General features: G+C 40.6%; 2 protein-coding genes across 2 annotated transcripts; both read right to left on the reverse strand.

The window, feature by feature from the left end:
- Positions 1–3,017: 3,017 nt before the first annotated feature.
- Positions 3,018–12,219, reverse strand: tmem129 (transmembrane protein 129, E3 ubiquitin protein ligase). The gene is made up of 7 exons (XM_086085817.1): positions 11,930–12,219; positions 11,520–11,578; positions 10,547–10,804; positions 7,076–7,236; positions 6,843–7,002; positions 6,705–6,777; positions 3,018–6,383 (listed from the first exon to the last, which is right to left on the reverse strand). Exons 1-7 carry the CDS (start codon positions 12,132–12,134, stop codon positions 6,199–6,201), a joined length of 1,101 nt encoding a protein of 366 aa, XP_085941943.1. The 5' UTR covers positions 12,135–12,219; the 3' UTR covers positions 3,018–6,198.
- A 1,186-nt stretch (positions 12,220–13,405) lies between these two features.
- Positions 13,406–21,792, reverse strand: magt1 (magnesium transporter 1). The gene is made up of 10 exons (XM_086085818.1): positions 21,658–21,792; positions 20,898–21,067; positions 20,613–20,730; positions 17,531–17,671; positions 15,148–15,288; positions 14,938–15,027; positions 14,766–14,829; positions 14,362–14,436; positions 14,042–14,132; positions 13,406–13,681 (listed from the first exon to the last, which is right to left on the reverse strand). Exons 1-10 carry the CDS (start codon positions 21,736–21,738, stop codon positions 13,666–13,668), a joined length of 987 nt encoding a protein of 328 aa, XP_085941944.1. The 5' UTR covers positions 21,739–21,792; the 3' UTR covers positions 13,406–13,665.
- Between the last annotated feature and the right edge of the window lie 2,449 nt (positions 21,793–24,241).

Consider the following 24,241-nt stretch of genomic DNA (forward strand, 5'->3'; position numbering starts at 1 on the left):
TGTTGCGGAAACGCTCTCGCGCAGCCCAATGCCGAACATTAGCACAGCAAATGAAACGCACAGTGATGTGGCCAGCTATGTGGCTAGTGTGGTGGAAGGGAACCCGGCGTCTACAAGCAAGTTGGATGAAATCAGGGTAGCAACAGTCGCTGATACCAAACTGCTATGTGTGACATCGCTCATCGAGAAAGGATGGCCTGAGCACATCAGTAAAGTCAAATCTGAGTTGTCACTGTACAATGGCCTAGTTCTGAGAGGATGTAGGATTGTTGTGCCAAGATTGATAAGAGATGAAGTACTTCAAAAAATTCACAAAGGGCATATCAAGGGCCTTATCAAATGTAGGCAGAGAGCAGTTTTATCTGTGTGGTGGCCTGGACTATCGTCAGAAATAAGCAAGCTTGTGACATAATGTCAAGTGTGCTACGAAATTAGAAGAACTCAACAGAAGGAGCCACTCCTATCCACACCGTTTCCGGAGCGATCCTGGAAGAGAGTAGCTATGGACCTCTGTGAATCTAAACAACACCACTACCTTGTCATCTCGGACTACTACTCGAGATTCATTGAAATACTGCACCTGCCATCTACAACAAGCACGCAAATGATCAAAAAGCTGAGGTCAGGTTTCGCTAGATTTGGCATTCCAAATGGAGTTTGCAAAGCACCTCGACTTCCAACATTACACGTCCACAGGGCAACGGGCATGCAGAGAGGGCCGTGCAGACAGCGAAGAAGATCTTACAGCAGGAGGATGCCATGGCGCTCATGTGCTATCGAGCTACTCCCTGTTCCACCACAGGATACAGTCCAGCTGAGTTGTTGATGGGGAGGAAAATCAGAACAACACTCCCGACTCTGGAGAAAAACCTCAGACCAAAGTGGCCCAGCAGGACAGCCGTGGAGGAAACCGACAAGAAGGAGAAGGCGAAACAAGCTCATTACTTCAACCGTCGCCGTGGAGCCAGAACCTTGCCTGGCCTACAGCCTGGTGATCAGGTGTTTTCCAAATTGGACCACGAGAAGTCTTGGTGTTTTCCAGCGGTGGTCTCACAAGAAAGCACAACACCAAGATCCTTCATCATCCAGACGCCACAAGGGGCAAGGATGAGGCGGCATCGCCATCACCTTCAACCTGGGCCGGTTCCCCAGCCTGTTCCATTAGCACCCGATGAATGCAAGGTGACAGACACTCACTTCGTCAACACCAACACAGTAGACACTGTTCCTGTAAGTCTGAGTGAGTCTACATCCTCAAGTTCCTCGCCTACTCAGGTGGTAACCCGTTCGGGACGGGTGAGCAAACCTGTCAACAGGCTTGACCTGTGATGACAGAGACACACATGGCCTTTGGGGGGGAAAGAATAAAAATAAAAAATAAAAATAAAAAGAAGAAAGGAGAATGGAAACTTGAGTGTGAAAAATTACCATAAAGTTTGGCCCTAATAATAGTAACTCGGGATGTCCCGATCCTGATCCCATGATTGGAAACCGAGTCCCGATGACAGCATTTTCAGCTGATCAGTATCAGGAGGAAATGATCGGGTTTTTCATATTTGGCAATTTTGTTATTATTTTTATTTTAGGGGCCACAAAGCAATAAAATCACTATAAATATAAATAGTGAGGAGTAAACATATTGCCAAACAAAAACGCTTTATACTATGCAATATCGCTACATAGCCTTCAACATCGTAAGTAAACAAAGCCAGCGGGGAACGTTCTGGTAGTTGTGGCCAAAACCTAGCTTCATGTAGCAGCAGCAAGGTCAACAGTGTGGAAATATTTTAACTTGGAAAGTGGCAACAGTCTAACGGCAACTTGTAATGTATTCAAGTTGAGCATTTGCGTGGCGGAAAGAACAGGAGTGCGTTTAATACAACAAATTGAATACGCCACCTGAAATACAAAAAAAAACAGCACTACACACCAAGTTTACTGCAGCCACACAAGTAGTAAAGATGACATTGAGCCAACCAACGCTGAAACAGACTTTGCAGAACAAAGAAAAAATGTCTAAGGATAGTAAAAAAGCCAAGACAATCACAACCATTATAGCTCAATTCATCGCGCTGGATGACCAACCTTTGTCCGTGGTGGAAAACGTTGGCTTTCGCCATCTCTTGGAGTAAATGGAACCGCGGTATGCGATACCTTCTCATCACTATTCTGTGACAAAGTTCTCCCGCGTCTTGACAAGGAGGTACGTGACCACCTGCTCGTTGTACGGGCATTTAGAGTTAATCTCAGTCCCACAGCGCAATGGGTTGACACTCGTTTTAATTTACAGCGTGGAACTTTGCATGTCCAGCACCTTCGTGGATACCCGGAGCATGTGAAAGAGGCGATAGAAAGGATGCTTATCACTGGGGGATTAAAGAAGGAACGGGAGCATGTAATTTTGCGGGACAATGCACAAAATATGAAGAAAGCCATGAATAATCGCTCACACGCTTGTTACAGCATGTTACAGTAATAAGTGGAATTTCAAATATTTGTTTTAATATGTTTATGTAAGACAGGAAATTTAAATATAATTGCAATATTATTTTGTGCACATCTGATGGCACCCCCCAAAATTATGGGGATGGTTTTGTTCTAATAAAAAAATAAAAAAATTGGAGGCACTTTTTTTTCTCCTAATACTTTGTTGAGGTATTGGATCGGAACTCGGTATCGGCAGATCTTCAAAATCAGGTGACTCGGGCGCAAAAAAAATGCGATTGGGACATCCCTAATAGTAACATATGATTCAATGCAAATTGAGCAAATTTGGTATTTCAGAAGAAATTGGTAGCCCTGTACATTAATGATCAGGAGCCAAGAAGCAGCTCTTGGCTTCAAAAAGGTTGGGGACCCCTGCCTTAGTGAATGCATCACTGAAACAGATGTGTGCTTTGATTAGGCATTACACGTGACATGACATGAATTGTATTAACAAAAGTTCCTTAAATTGGATGGCTGGATGCATTATACAAACAGCATTTCGGCTTCAAGGATTTGACACAGACAGCATACCTGTTCGGCTATTTTATTCAAATGTTTCAAGAAATAAATACATTTCCCACACAGTATCATCTGTAGAAGGTTCACAATGTGTCACATGTATTATAATTTCCTCTTCTGTACCAGCTGTTGATAATAATAATTTTTAAAAAACTTACATGAACCCTGGATTTCAGCATTGGTCATAAAATGTGATTTTCTCATCTAAATGTAAATAATAGAATAATAGTATTCTTGAACCCTGGATTTCAGCATTGGTCATAAAATGTGATTTTCTCATCTAAATGTAAATAATAGAATAATAGTATTCTTGTACCATACATTTAATGTTTCCATGTAAACGTCACAGTGCAAAGTGGAAAAAGCATGTTCACGTAAAATATTTTTTATATTTCTTGTAGTTGGAGAACTGACCTGCACAACTATCAAGAGGAATTTTGGAGCCTTACTCTTGACAAAAGTGTTTCATTTCAATAATATTCTTGGGATGCTGGTTGAGGTCACGCCACAACATCTCACTCTGACTCTCCCACTCCAGAAGGCGCCATTTTCTTCTGCTGAGGCCATCGTATTTACTTGTCCTGTTGCATCATTCATCCTCTTTTGAGTTTCAATTGAGTTTTCCTACAAAATGTCTTGATAAAGTTGGGAATTCATTTTTAAGTTGATCGCAATGGGTCCAGGCCCTGAGTTAGCAAATCCATCTCAAACCATGATGGCATCTTTACCATACTTTAAAGGTTGAGATGAGTTTATTTTTCGGTGTTATGCAGTGGCTTTTTTTCTCCACACAGGCTACAGCCCATCCCCTTCTTGAGAAAAGCAGTCAACAGAGTCGAATTAGTCGACCACAACAACAGGTCGACACAAACGTTTTGCCCTGTGGCTTTGTTTCCAATTCACATGACGCTCATTTCAAACTACGAATGACCTTTTCACAGCTCATTAGCACACACTATTGATGGCCGTCGTCTTGTCAGGGATGGCCACAGCAAAGTTTGGTGCAGTTTTTAATACACCAGATGCCCTTCCTGATGCCACCTAGCGATTTTTGTCCAGGGTCTAGCATACAGGGTCATGCCCAGGTATCAACACGGATGACTTTATTTTATAGATACTTTTAGGAGCATTTGCAGCTTCATACAAGCAAACTATTGTTAATTGTAAGTCATCAGAGAGCTCTTTCGTGCCAAGCATGCTTTACATCAATGAATGCTTCTTGAGAATAGCAAGCAGAAAACGTGTTTCTTAGCAGGCAGGGCAACTTTAACAACTCTTTCAATCTTATTGTGTTGTATTAGTTTAAAAAGACTCTGTTGGTCAACTGCATTGATTTACATGACGATTAGATCACATTTTATTATCAATTCAAAATTCTGGTCATTCGAAGGGGTTCAAATACTTCCTCTTGCAAATGGAACTAGCTATCTTAAACCCCAGTTATGATAACAAAGGTATATTGATCATCCTGAGCAGTTGGATGGATGTTGGTCCTCCTAACCAGACTAAATGTTTTTGTCTTTGTATCAGATGCAAGTGTTCTGTAAAATAACGGAAAGCCCCCCAATAGTATTTGTAAAAAATAAATGCAAGAGTAGAGGTCAACAACAAAGGCACTGAGGTTTGCAACTCTGCATATTGTGTCGACTAATGTTCGAGAAACACAAGCAGCAGTTTCATCGGTTTGAAAGCATTAAAGAGATGATGATGATGTTGTAATTGTAAAGTTGTGAACAATGGTGCCCCCCCCAAGTCATTAGCATGGCTGCTGCCACTGCTGTCCAAAAGTGCACATTTATTTGTTCCGTACATACTGTACAGTGGAACCTCTAAGATCAAACAATACTTTCTGGGATGCAGATCGACCTCTAATTGGTTTGGATTTAGTATCCATTTTTTTCATGTGAAATAATGATCAATGATTATTTATGATCAGCTTTGCCAATGTACGGTAAGCAGTACAATGTCAAAGTACAAACCCAATTCCCAAAAAGTTGGGACACTATACAAATGAAAACACAATGTTTTCTGGAAGTATTGATGAGCCCTTTCTGTGATTTCCCTTAGAGTAAGCATTCCTGTTTGCGGTGCAGTGCCGTTTAAGGGCCCAAAGATCATTGGCATCCAGTATGATTTTTCGGCCTTGACCCTTACACACAGAGATTGTACCAGACTCTCTGAATCTTTGAATGATGTTATGCACTGTAGATGATTACTTCAACCTTTTTGCAATTTTTTGCTAGTAAACACCTTTCTGATATTTCTCCACTATCTTTCTGCGCAACATTGGAGGAATGGGTGATTCTCTGCCCATCTTCGCTTCTGAGAGACACTGCCACTCCGAGAAGCTCTTTTTATACTCCAATCAAGTTGCCAATGGACCTCATTAGTGGTAACTGGTCTTCCAGCTGTTTTTTTTTTTTACAAGTGCAATTGACTTTTCCAGCCTCTTATTGCTACCTGTCCAAACCTTTTTGAGATTTGTTGACACCATGAAATTTACAATCAACATATTTTTCCTTTTTCTCAGCATAAACTTTTGACCTGTCATCTATGTTCTATTCTGAACAAAATGTTCAAATTTGGCACTTCCACACAATTGCATTCAGTTTTTATTCACAATTTGTATAGTGTCCTAACTTTTGGGGAATTGGGTTTGTATTACATTGCAAATCTCCATCCTCACATGAATAAAAGAAGAAAAAAAATGAAGTCCTACTAAAAAGGGGATTTGGTTGCAAATGTGCCTCATGATTGATTCTCATTTGATAAAACAAGAATAAAATAAGTTAACCAAAACTAAGAATGAAACAATCTTCCTTAAATGTGTGAGACAGTGGCGCCAATCTTTTTTTTATTATGAATGTAAGTCTGCTTTCTTAAACCAACTTGTGTTTGTGAGGCTTCTTTTAGAATACACCGCGGTACATGGACTTTTGAAAATCACGGTATAAAAATGACTTTTTTGAAGGTTACCATTTTTACTCTGCCTTCAAGTTAGTGTGGTAAGACATACTAAACATAAGTTCTGTATTGTCATCTCTCTTAAAGCATTTGTCTGCATTACACCTACCGAAACCCTCTTATAAAATGTCAGACTCAGTAATTTTGGCATTACTCCATGTATCACATAAACAAAGCAATTATTCCTTAATCACTGTTGTCTCTACTGAGAGCGAGTGTGTGCGTGTGTCAGCGTACCAAACAAACATCCAGTATACAGAATTTGGCTCGACAGGTGGGGCAGGGGACTCGGCTGGACAACCAGGTCTCGGGTCTTTGCTCGTCTTGTCGGCTGGCGAACCACCGACCCAGACAGGACAAACACCACATGGGTCTGCAGAAACACTGCTCGCATTCTGGCTCAACGTCAGCCCCTACGTAAAACAGCAGTTCCACAGTTAGGTGCTATGACATCGTCACAATTCACAAATAGAGGTGGCAAATCCAGGTCCAGAAAGTAAAAACCCTGTCACAGTTTGGCTTTAGCCCCAGGTGCTAGCTAGCTCCCATGGTGCTCGTTTACCCGCTAGAGAGCTAGCTAGCTAGCTAGCATCAATGGCTAAAGCCAAACTGTGGCCGGCAGGATTTTTTACTTTCTAGACCTGGATTTGCCACCTGTGAACCCGTTTTGTGAAACTGAGACCATGAAACAACATCACATGATGAAAATAAAAAATTCCAAAACATCCACTTACCATCTCCATGACAAAGTCTGACCAGCTTGGTGGTAGCTGGCGCCTGCATACAGCCAATACACGCTTCCACCTCCTGCATATGCACAGCAAATTTGTTTATCTTTTATCAGCTTCACTAGCAGTGGCGACATCCATTACCTGTCCACTGGGGAGCGAGTAAAGCGGGTTGAGCTCTACGTGAGCTCGGAATGTTTCCAAAAAAAGTTCGCTAATTGTTTGATGAATCGTTACGTTAGCAGAGTTCCTGATGGGCGCATGGAGCTTCTCCCTGAGCTCGGCGTACTCTGAAGAGTTCAGGCTGAGGGCAAACAAAATGGCTGAGAAGGCTTTTCAGCAGCGTACATGCAGTTACAACGGTTTTGGACTTGTACCTGATATGAAATGGTCGAACAGCGGGGTTGATGCTGTGCACTCTAAGGGTGAGCAGCTGTATGGGAGAGGCTGAATCGGGACTCAGCTGGTGCTGCCTGGACTCCGTCACAGTCACATGACAGTCACTCTGCGCAGCCATGCAGATGTTGTAGGTGGTCACCTGCTCATAAGGAAAAGAATAGCAATACGAGGGATGTTCAATACCACTTTTTTCCAGACCAATATCAGTATGCAGTCACTGATACTGATACCACTAGATACATACAAGAACCCCCCCCCCCCCCCCCAAAATAAAAAAATAAAAATAAAACAACAGCAGATAATTTTAAACAGACCTACGGAAGAGGATTAGGGCCAGTGAAGACAAAAAAAAAAGGTTAGCAGGATTCTGAATTTATTCTCAGCATTCTGACTTTAAAGTGAGAATTCTCACTTTATTCTCACTCAGCTCACTTTAAAGTGACTCACTTTAATTCTCACTTTAAAGTGAGCTGAGAATAAAGTGAGAATTCTCACTGTAAAGTCAGAATTCTGTGATTAAAGTCAGAATTCTCACTTTAAAGTCTGAATTCTGAGAATAAAGTGAGAATCCTGCCAACCCTTTTTTTTCTCTTTACTGGCCCTAATCCTTAGCCGTAATTTTCTATTCTTGCCATTTCTAGTTCCTGGCCACAAGAGGGCAGCAGATACTGTTGTCTATTGGCTGATATACCTTGAAATAAGGCTGGGTATCTATCGGCTGAGACCGATACTTGGTACTTGCTAATACACACACACATTAAGTTCCTCCATATATTGGCTCTGTTTGCAAGCATATTACGTTTCCCTTCATCTCGCCTTTAGCGTGGATTTTAAACATAGAAGGGCTAAAACATGCCTTGTGGAAATTAATTTGCACTAAAAAATTGACACCAGGGGTTGCTAGAACTGCACAAATGGAAATCAACCTGACTTTTTTTTAGCAGATGTTCTGCTTTTAATATCGTGACATGACGACGACGATATTGTGGCAGTTTTAATATCACGATATCATGATATTGCCGTTATCATTACATCCCTATTGGTCACAGTATGTGATTCATTTGCTATTAATTTTTTTTCCCAAAAGATGCGCTACCAAATATTATGGGTAGGGTGCAAATCATTTCGTCCAGTCCATTTTTGGAGAAATGTGTAGAATGATCACATTTGCCTTTTTTTTCTGTTGTTCCAAGGCACACAAAAGAAATAAACATGCACACCAAATAATTTGTAACTGTTTGAATTTCAGTATTATCCATTATTATGTTACTTTGTAATGCCATCTTCTCAGTGGTACATCATAAAAACGGTAAAGTTAAGCCCACCTGTCTCATAATTAGAGCTGTCAAACGATTACATTTTTATTCAGATGAATCTCATCTTAGAATTGTGATTAATCATGATTAACCACTTAATTAAAAAGGCGTTTTGTCAACATTTTAACTCTTTGACTGCCAAGCATTTTCAGAAAAGAGGATGTGTGGGTGCCAGCTGATTTAAGCATTTTGACTGATCTTTCAAGGTCCACAGAAAATTTTGTGTTTGGACTATGGAAATACAGATACTACCAAATGAAAGATTGAACTCTCATCTTTCATCAGATGAAAAAAGTTTGTTTCTACCTTATTCCGTTCTTCAGTAATCAACAATAGAAAATAGGTTAGTTTCACCCAAATGCTCTGTTTTGGACCAAAATACGGAGAAATCAAGCTTTTTGTGAAACTATATTATTTCATGCACTCTCGTGAATTTGACACCTTTTTTTTTTCCATGAATGATGCCACAAACACCTAAACAGTGCTTTACTTCTGTAAAACACTACCCCCAACAATGAAAAAGTGTTTTTTGATAGCAAAATAAGTTTATTTACATTCAACAGTGTAACAATTTGACAAAACAATTTGGCAAACTATTTACAAATGTGTGCAACTGTGGTACTATTTACAATTGTGTGGATGTTTCAACTACACAGTTTTTCTTTTTGTGAGGTATATTGTGTAAAACTCCCCTGCGTGCAAGGGGACGCAGCAGGATTTGCACCACAGATTAGTTTCACTGCGATTGCCCCTTCGCGTGCACTTTCTTGCCGGCCTTTTTTTCCGGGGAGTAGCAGGTATATACTGCAGTGTGTGTTTGGCCATGTTGCCATCAAGTCTACTCTCAGGATCATGATACGGTGACCTGGTGTTACGTCTGGCTTCCTCGTGTCCTTCAGTTCCTATACCGGGTGGTAAGACATGTTCTGATCCATCTTATCCACTCCATTCATGGTGGCATCGTAGTCCAGAACCAGTGTCTTCTCCGTGATCAAACTGTACCCACTCCTCCGATGAATATGCATTGGACTCGGGGTACTCTTCATCGTCCGATTGAACGTCCGCCTGTGCAGAAGTGCTCGTTTTCCGGCGTTAGCATCGCTAGCCGGTGAGGCTTTACGACGCGATCGAAGCCGCCGCGTCAACGCTTCCAACTTCGGCGTCAACCTCGGAGTCACCATCATCATCACAATCATCATCATCATCATCATCATCATCATCATCATCATCACAATGCTAAAGAGCACCAATGTGCTCTTTAGCATTGGTCGATGCTTTTCGTCTTTGAAAAAAATGCTCAGGCGAGAGCTGCTTGCAACCGGTCGCCATTTTCGCCTCCTCAGCCATTCTCCCCTCAACACTCTAGCTCCGCTTCACGTCTTCTACTGACGCCTACCCGATCTTGTCCAAAGAGAGTCATCGCTGCCATCTAGTGCCCAAAAATAGGCATTTTACTAACTCGACCTGCTTGATACTTTCAGCACAGCTTGCCAAGGCTTTCCTCCACCCGTTTAAAAACAAACAAAAAAAAAAACATATGGAACGTCTTTTAACGTCTTTGGCGGCCCTCATTTGGATTTTACTAAACGTTATTAAACGTTTTTGGCGGTCAAAGAGTTAAAGAGCACCTGTTGTTAATTCCTTCTACATTTAATGTTATGAGGATGAGGTACACATTTTTTAACCACTGCACTGCACGCTCTCATCCTCTTTTTCTAATCAGTTAATTACTTGCATAATTTACAATGAAAAAAAATTACCCCGATATTTTGACTACAACAAATATTCTGAATGTCATACGCAAACTTTTATTAAATGTATTACTTTAATACGCATGTAGTTGTAGTAATGCATGCGCTACCCTTAACGTAACCATCCGCTGTCAAGCTAAAGGATTATCTGCAGTCAAAACGAGTAGTGTGATTAATTTGCGTTAATACCCGATTAATGCGATACTTTTTTGTGCTTAATCAATGAGTTAACACTTTAACTTTAACAGCACTACTCATAATCATCTTTTGATGCCAAATCCAAACAAAACCAAAATAAAATAAAAAAAAGACTTGAATCTGAAACCTAAAGCCCATTTTGTTTCATGCTACAGAACACGAGTGAATATATATGCAAACAAACCTTTAACACCCAGCTGTCAGTGACAATTACTCTGGCTCCAGGTGCCCCTGTAGCGAACTTGTCGATGCGTCTGAACTCTGTGTTGATGCTGCTGGCCACCGATCCCCAGTTGGAATAAGGAGGACACACATGGGCCTGCAGAGCTCTGCTGATGGGATGGTTGTGCCAGCGTCGGCGGGACCAGTAGAAGATGAGTGTACAGCTGGCCAACAGGACGCACACAGACAGGACAACAAACACCCTCCAGTTGTCACTCATCTAGTGGGGCAGATACATTTTGTATAAATTAAAAAATGTGTGGTGAAGAAGTGCATACACTCAGTTCGTAAACATTAGCATAACATACCGAGTTTGCAATGCTAGTTTCCAGAGAACTATGAATGTGCCATTGCGCAAACCATCAAATCAACCAAAATTGCTCAGGAAAGTAAACTAAAAATGTAAGATACAGTATGCAAGGAGGATTTGGTGACACTGACACCAAAAATGTCCAAGCAATGTGGCATGATCATGCAGCCCATGATGCATGACGTCACAAGACTGACTCACCGAACCCCTGGTGTTCAATCGAACCCAGTTTAAGAACCACTGCTCTAAACTGTCCTTAGGTACAAATGTGCATTTGTCTATATGTGCCCTGTGATTGGCTGTCAACCAGTCCTTGGTGGCTCAACCTCTCAGTATTCAGTGTATTTATTGTCATTGTGACAAAGAAACAACGAAACTTCGTTTGCAGCATCCATACAGCAGAGTATAAGCTATGTTTAATGAAATATGTTTACGCTTGGTTTGTTATTATCATCATCAATAAAAGCTTTGCCATTGCGTTTGGTCTTTCTAAAAACAGTAGAGTGAATTTCGTGAGACAGTCTAATTTAAATTGTTTGCCATTTAGCAAATTGTATTAAATATTAGAACCTATGACATGTACCGTTTTTTTCTAAAACAAAAAGAAGTACAGAAGACAGTCTACCTGGTGTATGTATTTCATATATTTCTCCGGAGCAGCGATACACATCCCCATGTAGTAACCTGCACAGATGGACAACAGATGCCTTTTCTTAAGTAGAACATATATACATACACACACACTGAAAACATTGTTTTTCATGTGCTCCCAACTGTGCTATCAGTCACAAAACATAAACACAAGTTTCAATGTGACATATTGAATTATGTGTTATGAGTTTACTTTTATATGTCACACTCACTGTCTATATCACATGTCAAGTAGCAGGAAGTTAATTGTCAAAATGACATGATTATTTTGGTCAGAAACTGTAAATTGGCTAAGCACGTGCCCTTATTTAAAGTACAGACTGGCATGTAGTCTTATAGCAGGCCAATGTAAGAGTTTTAATGAAAGCCTGTTACGAACAGTACCGAGTGGCAGTGCGGAGTGGACAAGCAGGGTAGTGCTACTCCTCTTGACGTGGTACTGTACGAAATCCATGTCTTCACTTCCCAACCAAGAAGAAAATAGGTTTTGGACAGTCAAACCGGCCGAACGAAACTCATTTGGCGTAAATACGAAGCACACAGAGAAAACTGTGTAGGCTAACGTGAACGTCAACTCCGGGCTTTCCATATTTTGGCCAATTGAACAAGTGTTTACAACGACAGTGGCTGGAATTCCGCTCCCGCTGTTGTGTTTCCTGATGAGGTTCTTCTTTTTTGCGCCAATGATGTAAAACACACGAAGAAGTCGGAAGCATACTGCCCCCTCTGCCTTCTACTCGCTTTTGGCTTTTGTCAAGCGACTCGTTACCGCCATCTATTGTATTCAATGTGAAACTAAACTATGTAATTCACACATTTTGGTGGAACGTGAATCAAATTGTTTCGTACAACTTCAAAAACAAGAGTGCTTTCAAACAAATGATAACGCACATAAATAATAGTATAATAATCATAATGAACATTTGAAAAAGTTGCAAAAGGAGACAATTTTAATTAACCGCTCCCAAACCAGGTTTGCTAATAAATGATTTTATTTAATGTTTGAAAGCTACTTTTGTTTTCTGTGCATTGCTTGCGTATGTCATTAACTGTTGTTTGTTGATGCTTGTAGGTCTTGTCTTTGCTTGTGTAAAAGCACACCGAGTTGCCTTGTGTATGACATTTTTTGCCTTGTGTATGAAATGTGCTATTGAAATAAAACCACGAGTATGCTGATGATGATCTATCAAACTGCTCCAATTTCCAGGTTAAATCAAAGCTTTAACATTTAATTGCAATTCTGTGAAAATGGGCCACAGGAAATTCGTATTAACATTGTTTATTGATTATTATTCAAGTTATTTTAGTCATCATTGCGGGTATTGATTTCACCAACAATTGTATCCATGTGTACGTTGAATTTTTTGTGGAGCGGGAAAAAAAACTTCCAAAAGAAGCTCAGATTTTTGCTGTCTCTGTATAAAACAATAACACACACACACAATAGCACAATTTAGTACAAAGTAACAGAAAATCACAATAAAGAGCACAAACTTTTCAGATTGAAACCCAAATTTACTTCACATTAAATAATAAATTGATTTGATTTATTTAAAAAGGGGACAGTGCAATTTAATAAAACACATAGAAACTCATGAGTTAAAAAAAGCCAGAATTAGCCAGAAGGCTATTTTCCATCTGTATTATTATTATAAATACCTGTTAATGTTGGATTTGAACAGAGCAGAACATTTATTTGAATGACTTAACATTTTAAAAAAGCCGTTTTTGTATACTTGTTGCTCCTGAAGTATGCCTTTCCATGTATAAAATTGCTATTTTCTAGACAAACTAAATTTTCAAATCAAATTGTCCTAATGGGAAAACATTTTACAGAAGCTGGAAAATGAGGCATTAAAATGTATTGACAGTGACGATTTATTGACTGCTTCGTTCGCACTTGTATGTTATCATCATCAGTTCTTTCAGACAAGCCTTTGTAAAGCACTGTGTGAGAATGTGTGCATGAACAGTGAACACACAAACATATTTGGCTCAACAGTTCAGATCAGAGGACGAAAAAGCTCTTACAGTAACACTGACATTGCTCCCATGGAAAATAAAATGTAGAATGGAGGCACTTTGGCTACTTAAGATCAGGAAGAGGATGCCATTCAGTCCTAACTCATCAGGAAGCTGGAACGGAAGCAAAGAGATTTTTAGGATACTATATAGTACAACTGACATTTCCTTAAAAGGAAAGTATGTAAGAAATGTGTTTTTAAAATGTTCATTTATTAAAAAAAAAAAAAAAATCACTATTAATTTTAATATGGGAAAAAAATATGTTCCATCACAACAACATACTTAAAAAAAAAAACATATATATAATTGTAGGTCTAGTAATTGCTAATAATCTCTCTGAGGCACCGTAGTGCACGTGCTTCAAAATGCACACTCTTCGAATTTAGGTCGTTGCATTCAATTACTTCACCACTAGATAGCAAACATCTCTACACCTCACTAATAGAAGGTCAAATAAATACAAATGCCTACCTATATGGATAGCCATGATACTTTGCTCTGAAAATAGACAGCAGCCAGCTGAAGAACAGCACCACCAGAGCAATACCTGTAACACACATAACTGACACACAAACACAAATTTAATTTATAGATGTTTACAAATTGCAACACACTACAGTGATATTTACATTTGGTGTGTTAGTAATGGCAATGTTAGCAATCAAGTTATTATTCTTTGCAGCTCCAGATTGGGAGCCCACTTTTTTGCTTTTGTATGCAATCAAAGCAAAATTGAACTGAATAAAAACTGACTATAGAGCTGCAGTCAACAAAAAGAAGCATGTGCATACTCTTCCTTTTTCCAATGTCCACATCAGAGGTAGCGGCCTCGCACAGCAGCACTATTCCCATGGTAACCGCAGCATCTGATAGAGGATGGAGGTTAAGGTTTAATCACTTTAATCCACGAGTGGGCAATTAACTTCCCAAGTGGCCATGTGAGAAACTGGAAAAGTTGTCGAGGGCCACACCAACAAGCAAATCTTAATTGTATCTCTCATATTAACAATGTATTTATCTAATGCGTTAAAATGGTCTGTTTTGTTTTAATAAGATACTACTTTTGTATATAAAGGCATTCTGTATGTTGTTATAGTTAGAAAATAAAAATAGTACACTCAATTTTAAGTTATCACAAAATTACATTAATATCACTCTAACACTAAAAGGCAGACTGCACACAGGTGAAGGATACTGAAGAGTAGGACGATGTGCGTCTCAGCCACAAACTGGGCCTGACTGCTGCCATGGATGTAACTCTGGGGGGGGGGGACACAAAACCCAGCACATCATTCAAACAATTGTTTGACAGTGAATTGGTTAAGCTTAAATTATTATTACTCCTTAGCATTTTGTAGTCATCTTACAATCTGGCCAGTGTTGGGGTTCTTGTGAGCATATGGGGGTCCTCTGATGTGGTTCCACATCTGGCCAGAGGTCATGATCAGGACAAAGCACTGAAATGTTATTTGTGAGTGTTAACAGCAATCTTCTACCATTTCTAACACATCTATGAAGGTGTAAAAGTACGTTGGCAGAGGTCTGAACTCAAGTGAGTTCCATTTATTCATAGTTACCAGTGCAGAGAAGGCCCAAACGTTGTTGTTAAAGAGAAACTCCAAATTGTTCCTTCGTAGATATGCCAGTCCACCAATCAGAGCCAGGAGAAAACCAAGGAGGAGAGGCCCAGCATAGTTCGGAGGACGAATGACCCGTATCTAAAAACAAACATTCAACATTGAAATAAATCCAGAATGACAGAAAGACAAATATGAAAATGCTATACATAACTCATGAAACAGGCCTAGACAAAAATGATGGCAGCCTTTTCGTTGCACAACCTTCTTAGGTAATTACTGTGATCAAACCATTTTTGTAACTTTCAATGAAACTTCTTTCTACATTTGTTTTTTAAATTTTGTTCCATCCTTCATAAACAAACTACTCTTGTTGTCTCAGGTTTGAAGGGTGCTTACTTGCTTCCACTGATGTTCAATAGGATTTAGATCAGGTGTCACAGAAGGCCACTTCAGAATAGTTTAAGGGTTTGCTCTTCACTATTGTTCAATGTTTTTAAGCTTTGTGTTTTGGGTCACACTGGAGAACAAGCTTTCCGACACTGGGGAGCACATTTTTCTGTAGAATAACTTGACAGTCTTTACATTGTATTGCACCCTGTCCAGATTCAATAATTAATAACTTATTGTTTGCTGTGAATATAGAGCTGATGTGCCTTCCCAAAAAGTTCAAATTTTGTCTCGTCTGTCCATAGGACATTCTTCCAGAAGCTTTGTGGATTGGTAACATGCAATCTTTTTTTTTTTAAAGATTTATTTTCAACAGTGGGCATGTCCCATGAATGCCAACTTTGGCTCAAACGACGACGGATAGTGTGATCTGACACTGATGTACCGTGACCTTGAAGGTCACCTTGAATTTTCTTTCGTTGTTCTGGGCTCTTTTGTAACCATTTGCATTAACCGTCTCTTCAAATTTGTCAGCAATTTACCTCGTGTTGCTAAGGCTGGCTGACTGCTTACAATTTTGAAGACACCTGTGATGCTAATGGGCCCTTCGCACAAATCCACTACTTCCTGAACTCAGTACCAGTCCTTCATTTCCTGTCTTTCATGATTGGACAAACTGGTTAATCCAGGTGTGCCTGACCTCAGTAACTACGACGACAATGCCCAGACACACCTGGATTAATCAGTTTATCCAATCATGAAAGACAGGAAATTAAGCAGTGGTATTGAGTTCAGGAAGTAGTGGATTTGTGCAAAGAGCCCATTGGAGAACACAACTTGGTTGAATCTATCCCTATGGTCCAATTATTTTCAATCTTCTCTAGAGGTACCTTCAGTTTTTTTGTCCAGGCCTGTTTCACAAGGTTGTCTTTAGAATAATTTTATTTAACCACAAAACAATCTCTGATTTCCATTAGGTATTATTGTTGTTATTAATTTGTACAAATTCATTATTATTATTTTCTTTCATTAACAGAGCAGTACTAACAATTTTGTCCATGTGTGTTCCAAGTGAAAATGGTGTGTTCCATGTTCAGTTCTGAAAGAATCATGGAAGTTAGCAATTGAAGGAGTTGCCCACCAACCCGCAAATGACCAATGTGCCAATATGTGCCTGTGCGACCAACTTGTGTATCATGAGATAATAGGTGTGACAAAAGCACTGATGATTCCCATCTGATGGCGTTTCTGATCTATTATGACTAATCCTAAAGAGTTTGTGATGCATTACGATTAGTCAAAAAAGGAATTATGTCATATCCTGACGTTTGGCCGTTTAATTTTTGTTTGTATTTAGTTGTTTTGAATAAAATACATTTTGTTTTTATACTGCTGCTATCGCGTAAATGATGCATCAATGAATGCACTTTTGACTCATTAAAAAAAAAAATTGTTGTAGCCCTTTAAGATGTTTATTTATTTGGGTTTCCCCTCCACTGCACTATCAATGAAGGTTCACAGGCAAAATGTCGAATACCTAATAAACAAAAGCAAGTAAATATTTTTTTTTCCTATGTTTGCAGGCTTACCGCCATACTCAGTCACAACTCCTAATTTTTTTTTTGTAAATGACTAGAGATTAATTTGGCAGAGAGTGTAAATGACATGTACTCCGTGTCATACAGCTTGACACATGTCATTTAAAAGGGTATAGTATACCTTTTCACGGCTATTTCACATGGATTTGGGTTGTGAGGTTCTAGTAACACAGGAACACAGGTGTTTGTTTAATAAAACTGCCTTACCTGTTCATTAAGTGAGGCTCATCTACAACCGTGATTTGCTTTTGCATTGGTTTCTATTTTACCTGAATGAGAATCTCAAGTTTAATGTCTGGTTATTTTAGTTTTTTCATTCAGGGCATCAAAACATTTATAGTTAACATGAATAAAAAGTAAGCCAATTAGTATGAATTTCCAGGTGTTACACGTACCTGCACGTTAGTCCGGTCCGCCACCCACCTCGCCAGCTGCTCAGCTGCAAAGCCTTTGACCTGGAGTTCGTAGTTATCAGACTTACGAGGCTTCCCTTTGGCAGGGAAATGGAGAAAGGTTGGCGCAGAGTTCATATTAAGCTGCAACAAAAACACAAATTTATATATTCAACACGTCAAAGGTCCTATTGAAACTGATTTTATCTGACAAAGAAAACTACAATGGCCAGTAATGTCTAAATACACACTTTTTCAGCTTTCACCTCATTTAACCATTTATACTAGGACTGATTTCATTTAATGAATCACTCAAGTACACCTGGAAATCTGGACACTTAAACCGAATTTGGCATGGCCAGGTTTTGCTGACATTGAGCTAATCAAAAATTCATACACATTAGAAAGCTACACAGAGGGAAATTAGGGATGCTCCGATCCACTTCTTTCATTACCGATTCGATACCAATACCTTGGGTTCAGTATCTGCCGATACCGATCCGATCCATACTAAATTGTCTTTGCACTAGTCCCCCCAATAATATTCAATATATTTCCACATACGGGCCGTTCGGTCCCTGTACGACCGATATCAGAGTTTGGTCCACATTGCCGGCAGTAAGTCAAATTCGTTTCCAGTGAGGGTTGGACTTTGCCAAGGTTGCCCTTTGTCACCGATTCTGTTCATAACTTTTATGAACAGAATTTCTAGGCGCAGCCGAGGCGTTAAGGGCGTCCGGTTTGGTGGCCTCAACATTGCATCTCTGCTTTTTGCAGATGGTGTGGTGCTGTTGGCTTCTTCAAGCCGTGATCTCCAACTCTCGCTAGAGCAGTTTGCAGCCGAGTGTGAAGCGGTTTAGCACCTCCAAATCCGAGACCATGGTCCTCAGTCGGAAAAGGGTGCAGTGCCCTTTCCGTGTCGGAGAGAAGATCCCGCCCCAAGGGGTCCTGTTCACGAGTAAGGGTACGTTGGAGCAGGAAATTGACAGTCGGATCAGTGCAGCTTCTGCAGTGATGCGGACTCTGTATCGGTTCATTGTGGTAAAGAAGGAGCTGAGCAGAAAGGCAAGGCTCTCGATTTACCGTTCAATCTATGTTCCTACCCTCACCTATGGTCACGAGCTGTGGGTCGTGACCGAAAGAACAAGATGCCGGATACAAGCGGCTGAAATTAGTTTCCTCCGCAGGGTATCCGGGCTCTCACTTAGCGATAGGGTGAGAAGCTCGGTCATCCGGGAGGGACTCAAGAGTCGAGCCTTTACTCCTCCACGTTGAGAGGAGCCAGTTAAGGTGGCTCAGGCATCTGGTTCGGCTGCCTCTTGGACACCTCCCTGGAGAGGTGTTCCGGGGCATGTCCCACTGGCGGGAGGCCCCGGGGATGACCCAGGACACGCTGGAGAGACTATGTCTCTCGGCTGGCCTGGGAACACCTTGGGATCCCGTCGGAGGAGCTGGTTGAAGTGACTGGGTAGAGGGAAGTCTGGGATTCCCTGCTAAAGCTGCTGCCTCCGCGACCCGACCTGGATAAGCGGCAGATGATGGATGGATATTTCCACACAAAAAACTCAAATGCTTTTAGATGTTCTTTAATGTTTTCAAAATATTTTTTGAACATTTATTGGACTATGATTTTCATTCAATATTTTCAATACATGTTGTTCTGTTCTCACTAGATGTATGACTGCTCTATCCAGCTAGACAGACAGTTAAGAGACGAGATGTTGCCTTTATCTCTTTATTGTAAAACTGAAACAAATAAAAATAACACAACATTAATACATCACTGAAAATTTAAAGGAATTAGTATACACTAATCACAAATGTAAAGAAATAATCTAACACAAACAAGGTACACTATCACTTAGCTTAATTAGCTCAAGTCCGCTAGCATAAGATGCTAATGGATGCTAACGTTTTCGGTGACTCGTTTTTAGACAATTTTACTAACATTTCAAGTCCCCAAAACATTTGATTTAACTTATTGACTCTTTAAAGCTAACAAAAAATTATGTACTTCAACATAAATGGTTACTTAACAGCCTTACGTGGGCCAACGCTCCACCAAGGAGTCTCATGCAAACACAAATCAGTACCAATACAACATAACAAATGTATTGAATGAATATTGAATGAATGTAATCGTTACTTAAGTGACGGTACACTTTTATTTTCTTACATTCAAGCAGTGTTAATGTTTCAACTGTGCATAAATGTGGCCAAGGCTCGCCTGATTCCAAGCGCTTGTTTACAAAATGAGTTTGATGTGACCAAGGGCTCTCCTGCGCCACTTGCTTCTGTCTACACACCGTCTGTCATGTCTGCACGTAAAGAAATATTCATAGGCTACATTCTATTTTGCTCTTCATAGTTAATAGATGATCACCAAATGCCACCTTTATGTACAAAATGCCATTACAAAGGGCATAATTAATGACATTATTCATTGTCTCGCCCGCCTCGGCAAACTCTGTTGCCCATTCCCACTCGGCCGTCCTTCCATGGAGCCTGCCGGTTCGCCGCTCGCGGCAGCAGCGAGACAGGCCCCGATCGGGCGGCGGTGGACTTTCACGAGAGAAAGAGCGGAGGTCCCCGCTTGGCCAGCGGTGAGGCCAACCAGTCCCTGCTCGCTCTCGCGGAGGTCCCCGCTTGGCCGGCGGTGTGACCAAACCGCCCCTGCTCTCTCTCGCGAAGGTCCCCGACGGCGGCGAGGCAGTGAGCCTTTGGCAAGGAGGCCCCGCTAGCTGGCGACGCGGGGCCTGCCTTCCGATGTTCCTCCAGTGCAATTTTGACAGACATTGGCTGTGCCAATTTAGCAAAGGGGAAACATTTACCTCACCATTCCCCGTTTCACCTCGTCATTGGAGACGTGCACGTGTGTGCGCCCAGGAGATAAGCCTCTGTGGATAGGACCATTTTGACAGACACCTGATCAATTTTTTTCCCCAATATTTGAGCCGATACCCTAGCCACGTTTCGGATCGGAGCATCCCTAAGCGAAATTACCAAGTACTAGTTATGGCTGGCATGAGTAAAGGCTGAGTAAAGGCTGATAAGCAGAGTGGTGAAGCTACCAAACTCATCTCACCATCTGAAAGACATCCGATCCTTCATCAAAATCAACAGATGCAAAGAAGACCTTGTTTGTGAAGGCAGAGGAATAACGCCAGGAGTTTGCTAACACTTGAAATTCTTCATCTGCTTGTCTGTAATGAAAACATGCATTTGAATTCCATCCATCTTGTATACTACGTGTCCTTATTTGGGTTTGTTCACTATTTCACATGGACTAATATGGAATTGTATTCTTGACAAATGCCTGAAACAATGAGAATATATACAAGAGGTGCATGTTACGTTGTCTGCTCCTTACCTGCAGACCCCACACTGCCTCTGGGGTTGCAATGCTGTAAACATGATGACAACTGAGTAGTTTCTAGGAGGAGCCTTTACAAAGCGGCGGAATTTATCGCCATTCATTCGAATGACAGAACGCTTGGAGGTCCACTCCATCATCTGGTTCACTTTCTCAGAAAGGAGAGTCTACATAGACAGAACAGAGGTAGTAGCAACAATTTGTTTTGGTTGGTATGGTTGTTGTATGTTAATGTTATGTGTTCTGTAAAGTGATAAAATAGTATAGCACGTGCAATGTAAAATAAACGAGCAGGACACCGTATTCATATGAGAAAAAGGTTTGAAACATGATAAAATCATTTGCTTAGTTACAGTTGTAGTTTGGTACTGTTCACTTACGCAGCATTTGACCTAGCAAAATCTAATAAGATCCAACACAAGATCCCTATCAAACCGAGCGGCATTAATAAATAAATAAACTATGCATTTATAGTGTCTATCAAAACTGAGCATTACTAGCTTTTCTTCGCTTTTTTATACGGATCGCATTAGATTGTCCATAATGCCGCTTGTCGTTGCATGGACAGTATATAAACCTCGCATTTTATTAACCGCTTCATCATAAATAATCAGCATGTTAGCTTTTATCTGATGACTGTTAGCCTAAATGCTAAATGCAGGAAGAACGACAGAGAAGTTAGAAATGACGTGAAACTATCCCATGTGTTGTAGGAACATTTCCCACTCAGCATTAATAAAAAAATAAACTAGAATACCTCTTTTTTCTTCTGCGCGTCAATGCAGTCATGGTAGAATATGAAAAGGATAAACAACGAAAATAAAAGTTTTCCACACATTCTGTTTCACTGCAACCAACAGCCTCCTGTCAACTTTCTATTGGTCGTTATTCTTCTTCTTCTGTTATGTGTCTTCTTCTATGGTGTTTGCGGCGGTTGGCACAGATATGAATACCAGCCAGCGCGCTGTAGCGGCCCGGCTGAATGCAATGCCTACGTGGCGGCCATGTTAGCAGGGGCGACTTTCCTATCAAGGCAAAGCATGGACATTGACAGTAAGTATAATCAGCGTGTGAATCCTGATTGAGGAACTGTTCAATTGTTGCCTTGATCTAGTGTGTTTTATTTTACCTTTTTGTCAATTTTGGTTGGTTGAGGGTTGTTGCAGAAGGGACAAAGAAGAAGAAGGGGGGGGGGGTTAAAAAGTAAGAAAGGAAAAAGAAGTTCCATCCATCCATCCATTTTCTTAATGCTTGTCCTCACAGGGATCGCGGGGGGCGCTGGAGCCTATCCCAGCTGGCTTCGGGCAGTAGGCGGGGTACACCCTGCACTGGTTGCCAGCCAATCGCAGGGTACACAGAGGCGAACAACCATTCACACACAATCACAGCTATGGATAATTTGGAGTGTTCAATTAACCTGCCATGCATGTCTTTGGAATGTGGGAGGAAACCGGAGCACCCGGAGAAAACCCACGCAAGCACAGGGAGAACATGCAAACTCCACCCAGGAAGGCTGAAGCCTGGACTCGGGAAAAAGAAGTTGAAAGATGTTAATGTTAATTATGACACTCTTTCCTGCACATCACTTTTTTTTTGCATATTTAGAATTTTGCAAATGTTATTTTTTATTTCATTCATATTCATTTTTGTTTTATATTGTTGCCACGTTCAGGCGTCGCATCCTCTGCGAGTGTATGTTCATATAAATGTTTAATAAAGTGAAGGGGGAAAAACATTGACAGTAAGTTGTAACCTGCTCATTTCTCAATCGATTTGCATAAAGTTTACTTTTTTTGTTAATGCCATAATGTGTGAAACCATTTCCAAAAATTTGACAAAAACATAAAAATATATACTTATACCCATGGAAGGCCAGTTACCTTGTCGTAATTGTACGGCGTTGTCTGCAACTCTATGCAGCACAATGTGCTGGCATCTTTGGTCTTTTGTTTTTTTTGTCATCCACACATGGAATGCGCTGACAACTTCACCTCTTGACAGTAGGCATGCAGCTCAAAACGAAGTGTGTCGTATCTACCTCAGCTCAGCTTGTGAACATCAATATGACCAAACCCAGAGAACAGGTGAGCTGTGATTGGTCATTACCTGAGCCCTACGGCACTGTGATGTAATTTTCAGTCGACAATAAATGGCAAAGTGGCCGCCCCCTTAGATGTATAAAACAGGTGGATTTTGCTGCTTAATTAATATTTTACAAATGCAATATTAACCAGAATGCTATGTTTTGACTCGTAGTGGTGCATAGAACATTTTATTGTAAAGAATTGTTTTACTTCTTCTTTAAGTGACATCCCATTCCATTTCTAATGCATAGAGTTGAATATGATGTCCGTCTACCCTTTGCAGCTATAACACTGTAGCTTCAACTCTTCTGGGAAATCTGTCCACAAGGTTTATGAGTGTGTTTATGGGAATTTTTGACCATTCTTCAAGAAGTGCATCTGTGAGGTCACACACTGATGTTGGACGACAAGGCCTGGCTCTTAGTTCTTGCTCTAATTTATCCCAAAGGTGTTCTATCAATGCAGGTCAAGTCCATTCACACCAGACTCTTGTCACACATGTCTTTGTGGTGCACACTGCACAGTCATGTTGGCAGAGGAAGATACCAGCTCCAAACTGGTTCCACAAAGCTGGAAGCACGGAATTGTCCAGAATCTCTTGGTATGCTGAAGCAAACCCAGATCCTGAAAACCCACACCATAATCTCTCCTCCACCAAACTTTATGCCTGGCTGTCAGACATACCGTTCTCTTGGCAACTGCCAAACCCAGGCTTGTCCATCAGATTATCAGATGGAGAAGCGTCGACTCATTCGTCACTCCAGTGTGCTTCACACCACTGCATCTACACTTTGCATTGCACTTGGTGATGTAGAATCCACTCCAAAAGTATTGTATTGGAATGGCAAGTGTAGATGCATTTGGCGGTTGGGAGGGACGAAACTGAATCATAAACTACTTTACATCTTACAAAATACAATATTTGAGCAACCTAAATACGGCAACTCTTTGATTGCCGCAGCCCGGAGCCTTTACTTTCAGGGCCCTTGTTTTTCGCCACAGTGCCACCTAGAGTGTAATTGCGCTCTTATAATCTACTGTACTGCTTAACTCCTAAACTGCAGTGCTCTATGAACAAACAAAAACATAATCAAAAAAATAAAATGATAATAATAATAATAATAATAATAATAATTTAAAAAAACATGATAAAATTGGGTTGAGTTTTTATACCACTGAGGACTCACACAGCTTTGTACTATCAAACTAATGTCTTTAACAGGTCACAGTAAATTAAAGAACATGTCAGATGTGTGG

Source organism: Leptonotus elevatus, chromosome 9, assembly GCF_054856555.1.
Source record: "Leptonotus elevatus isolate MCC_2025b chromosome 9, RoL_Lele_1.0, whole genome shotgun sequence".
NCBI classification, from domain to species: domain Eukaryota; kingdom Metazoa; phylum Chordata; class Actinopteri; order Syngnathiformes; family Syngnathidae; genus Leptonotus; species Leptonotus elevatus.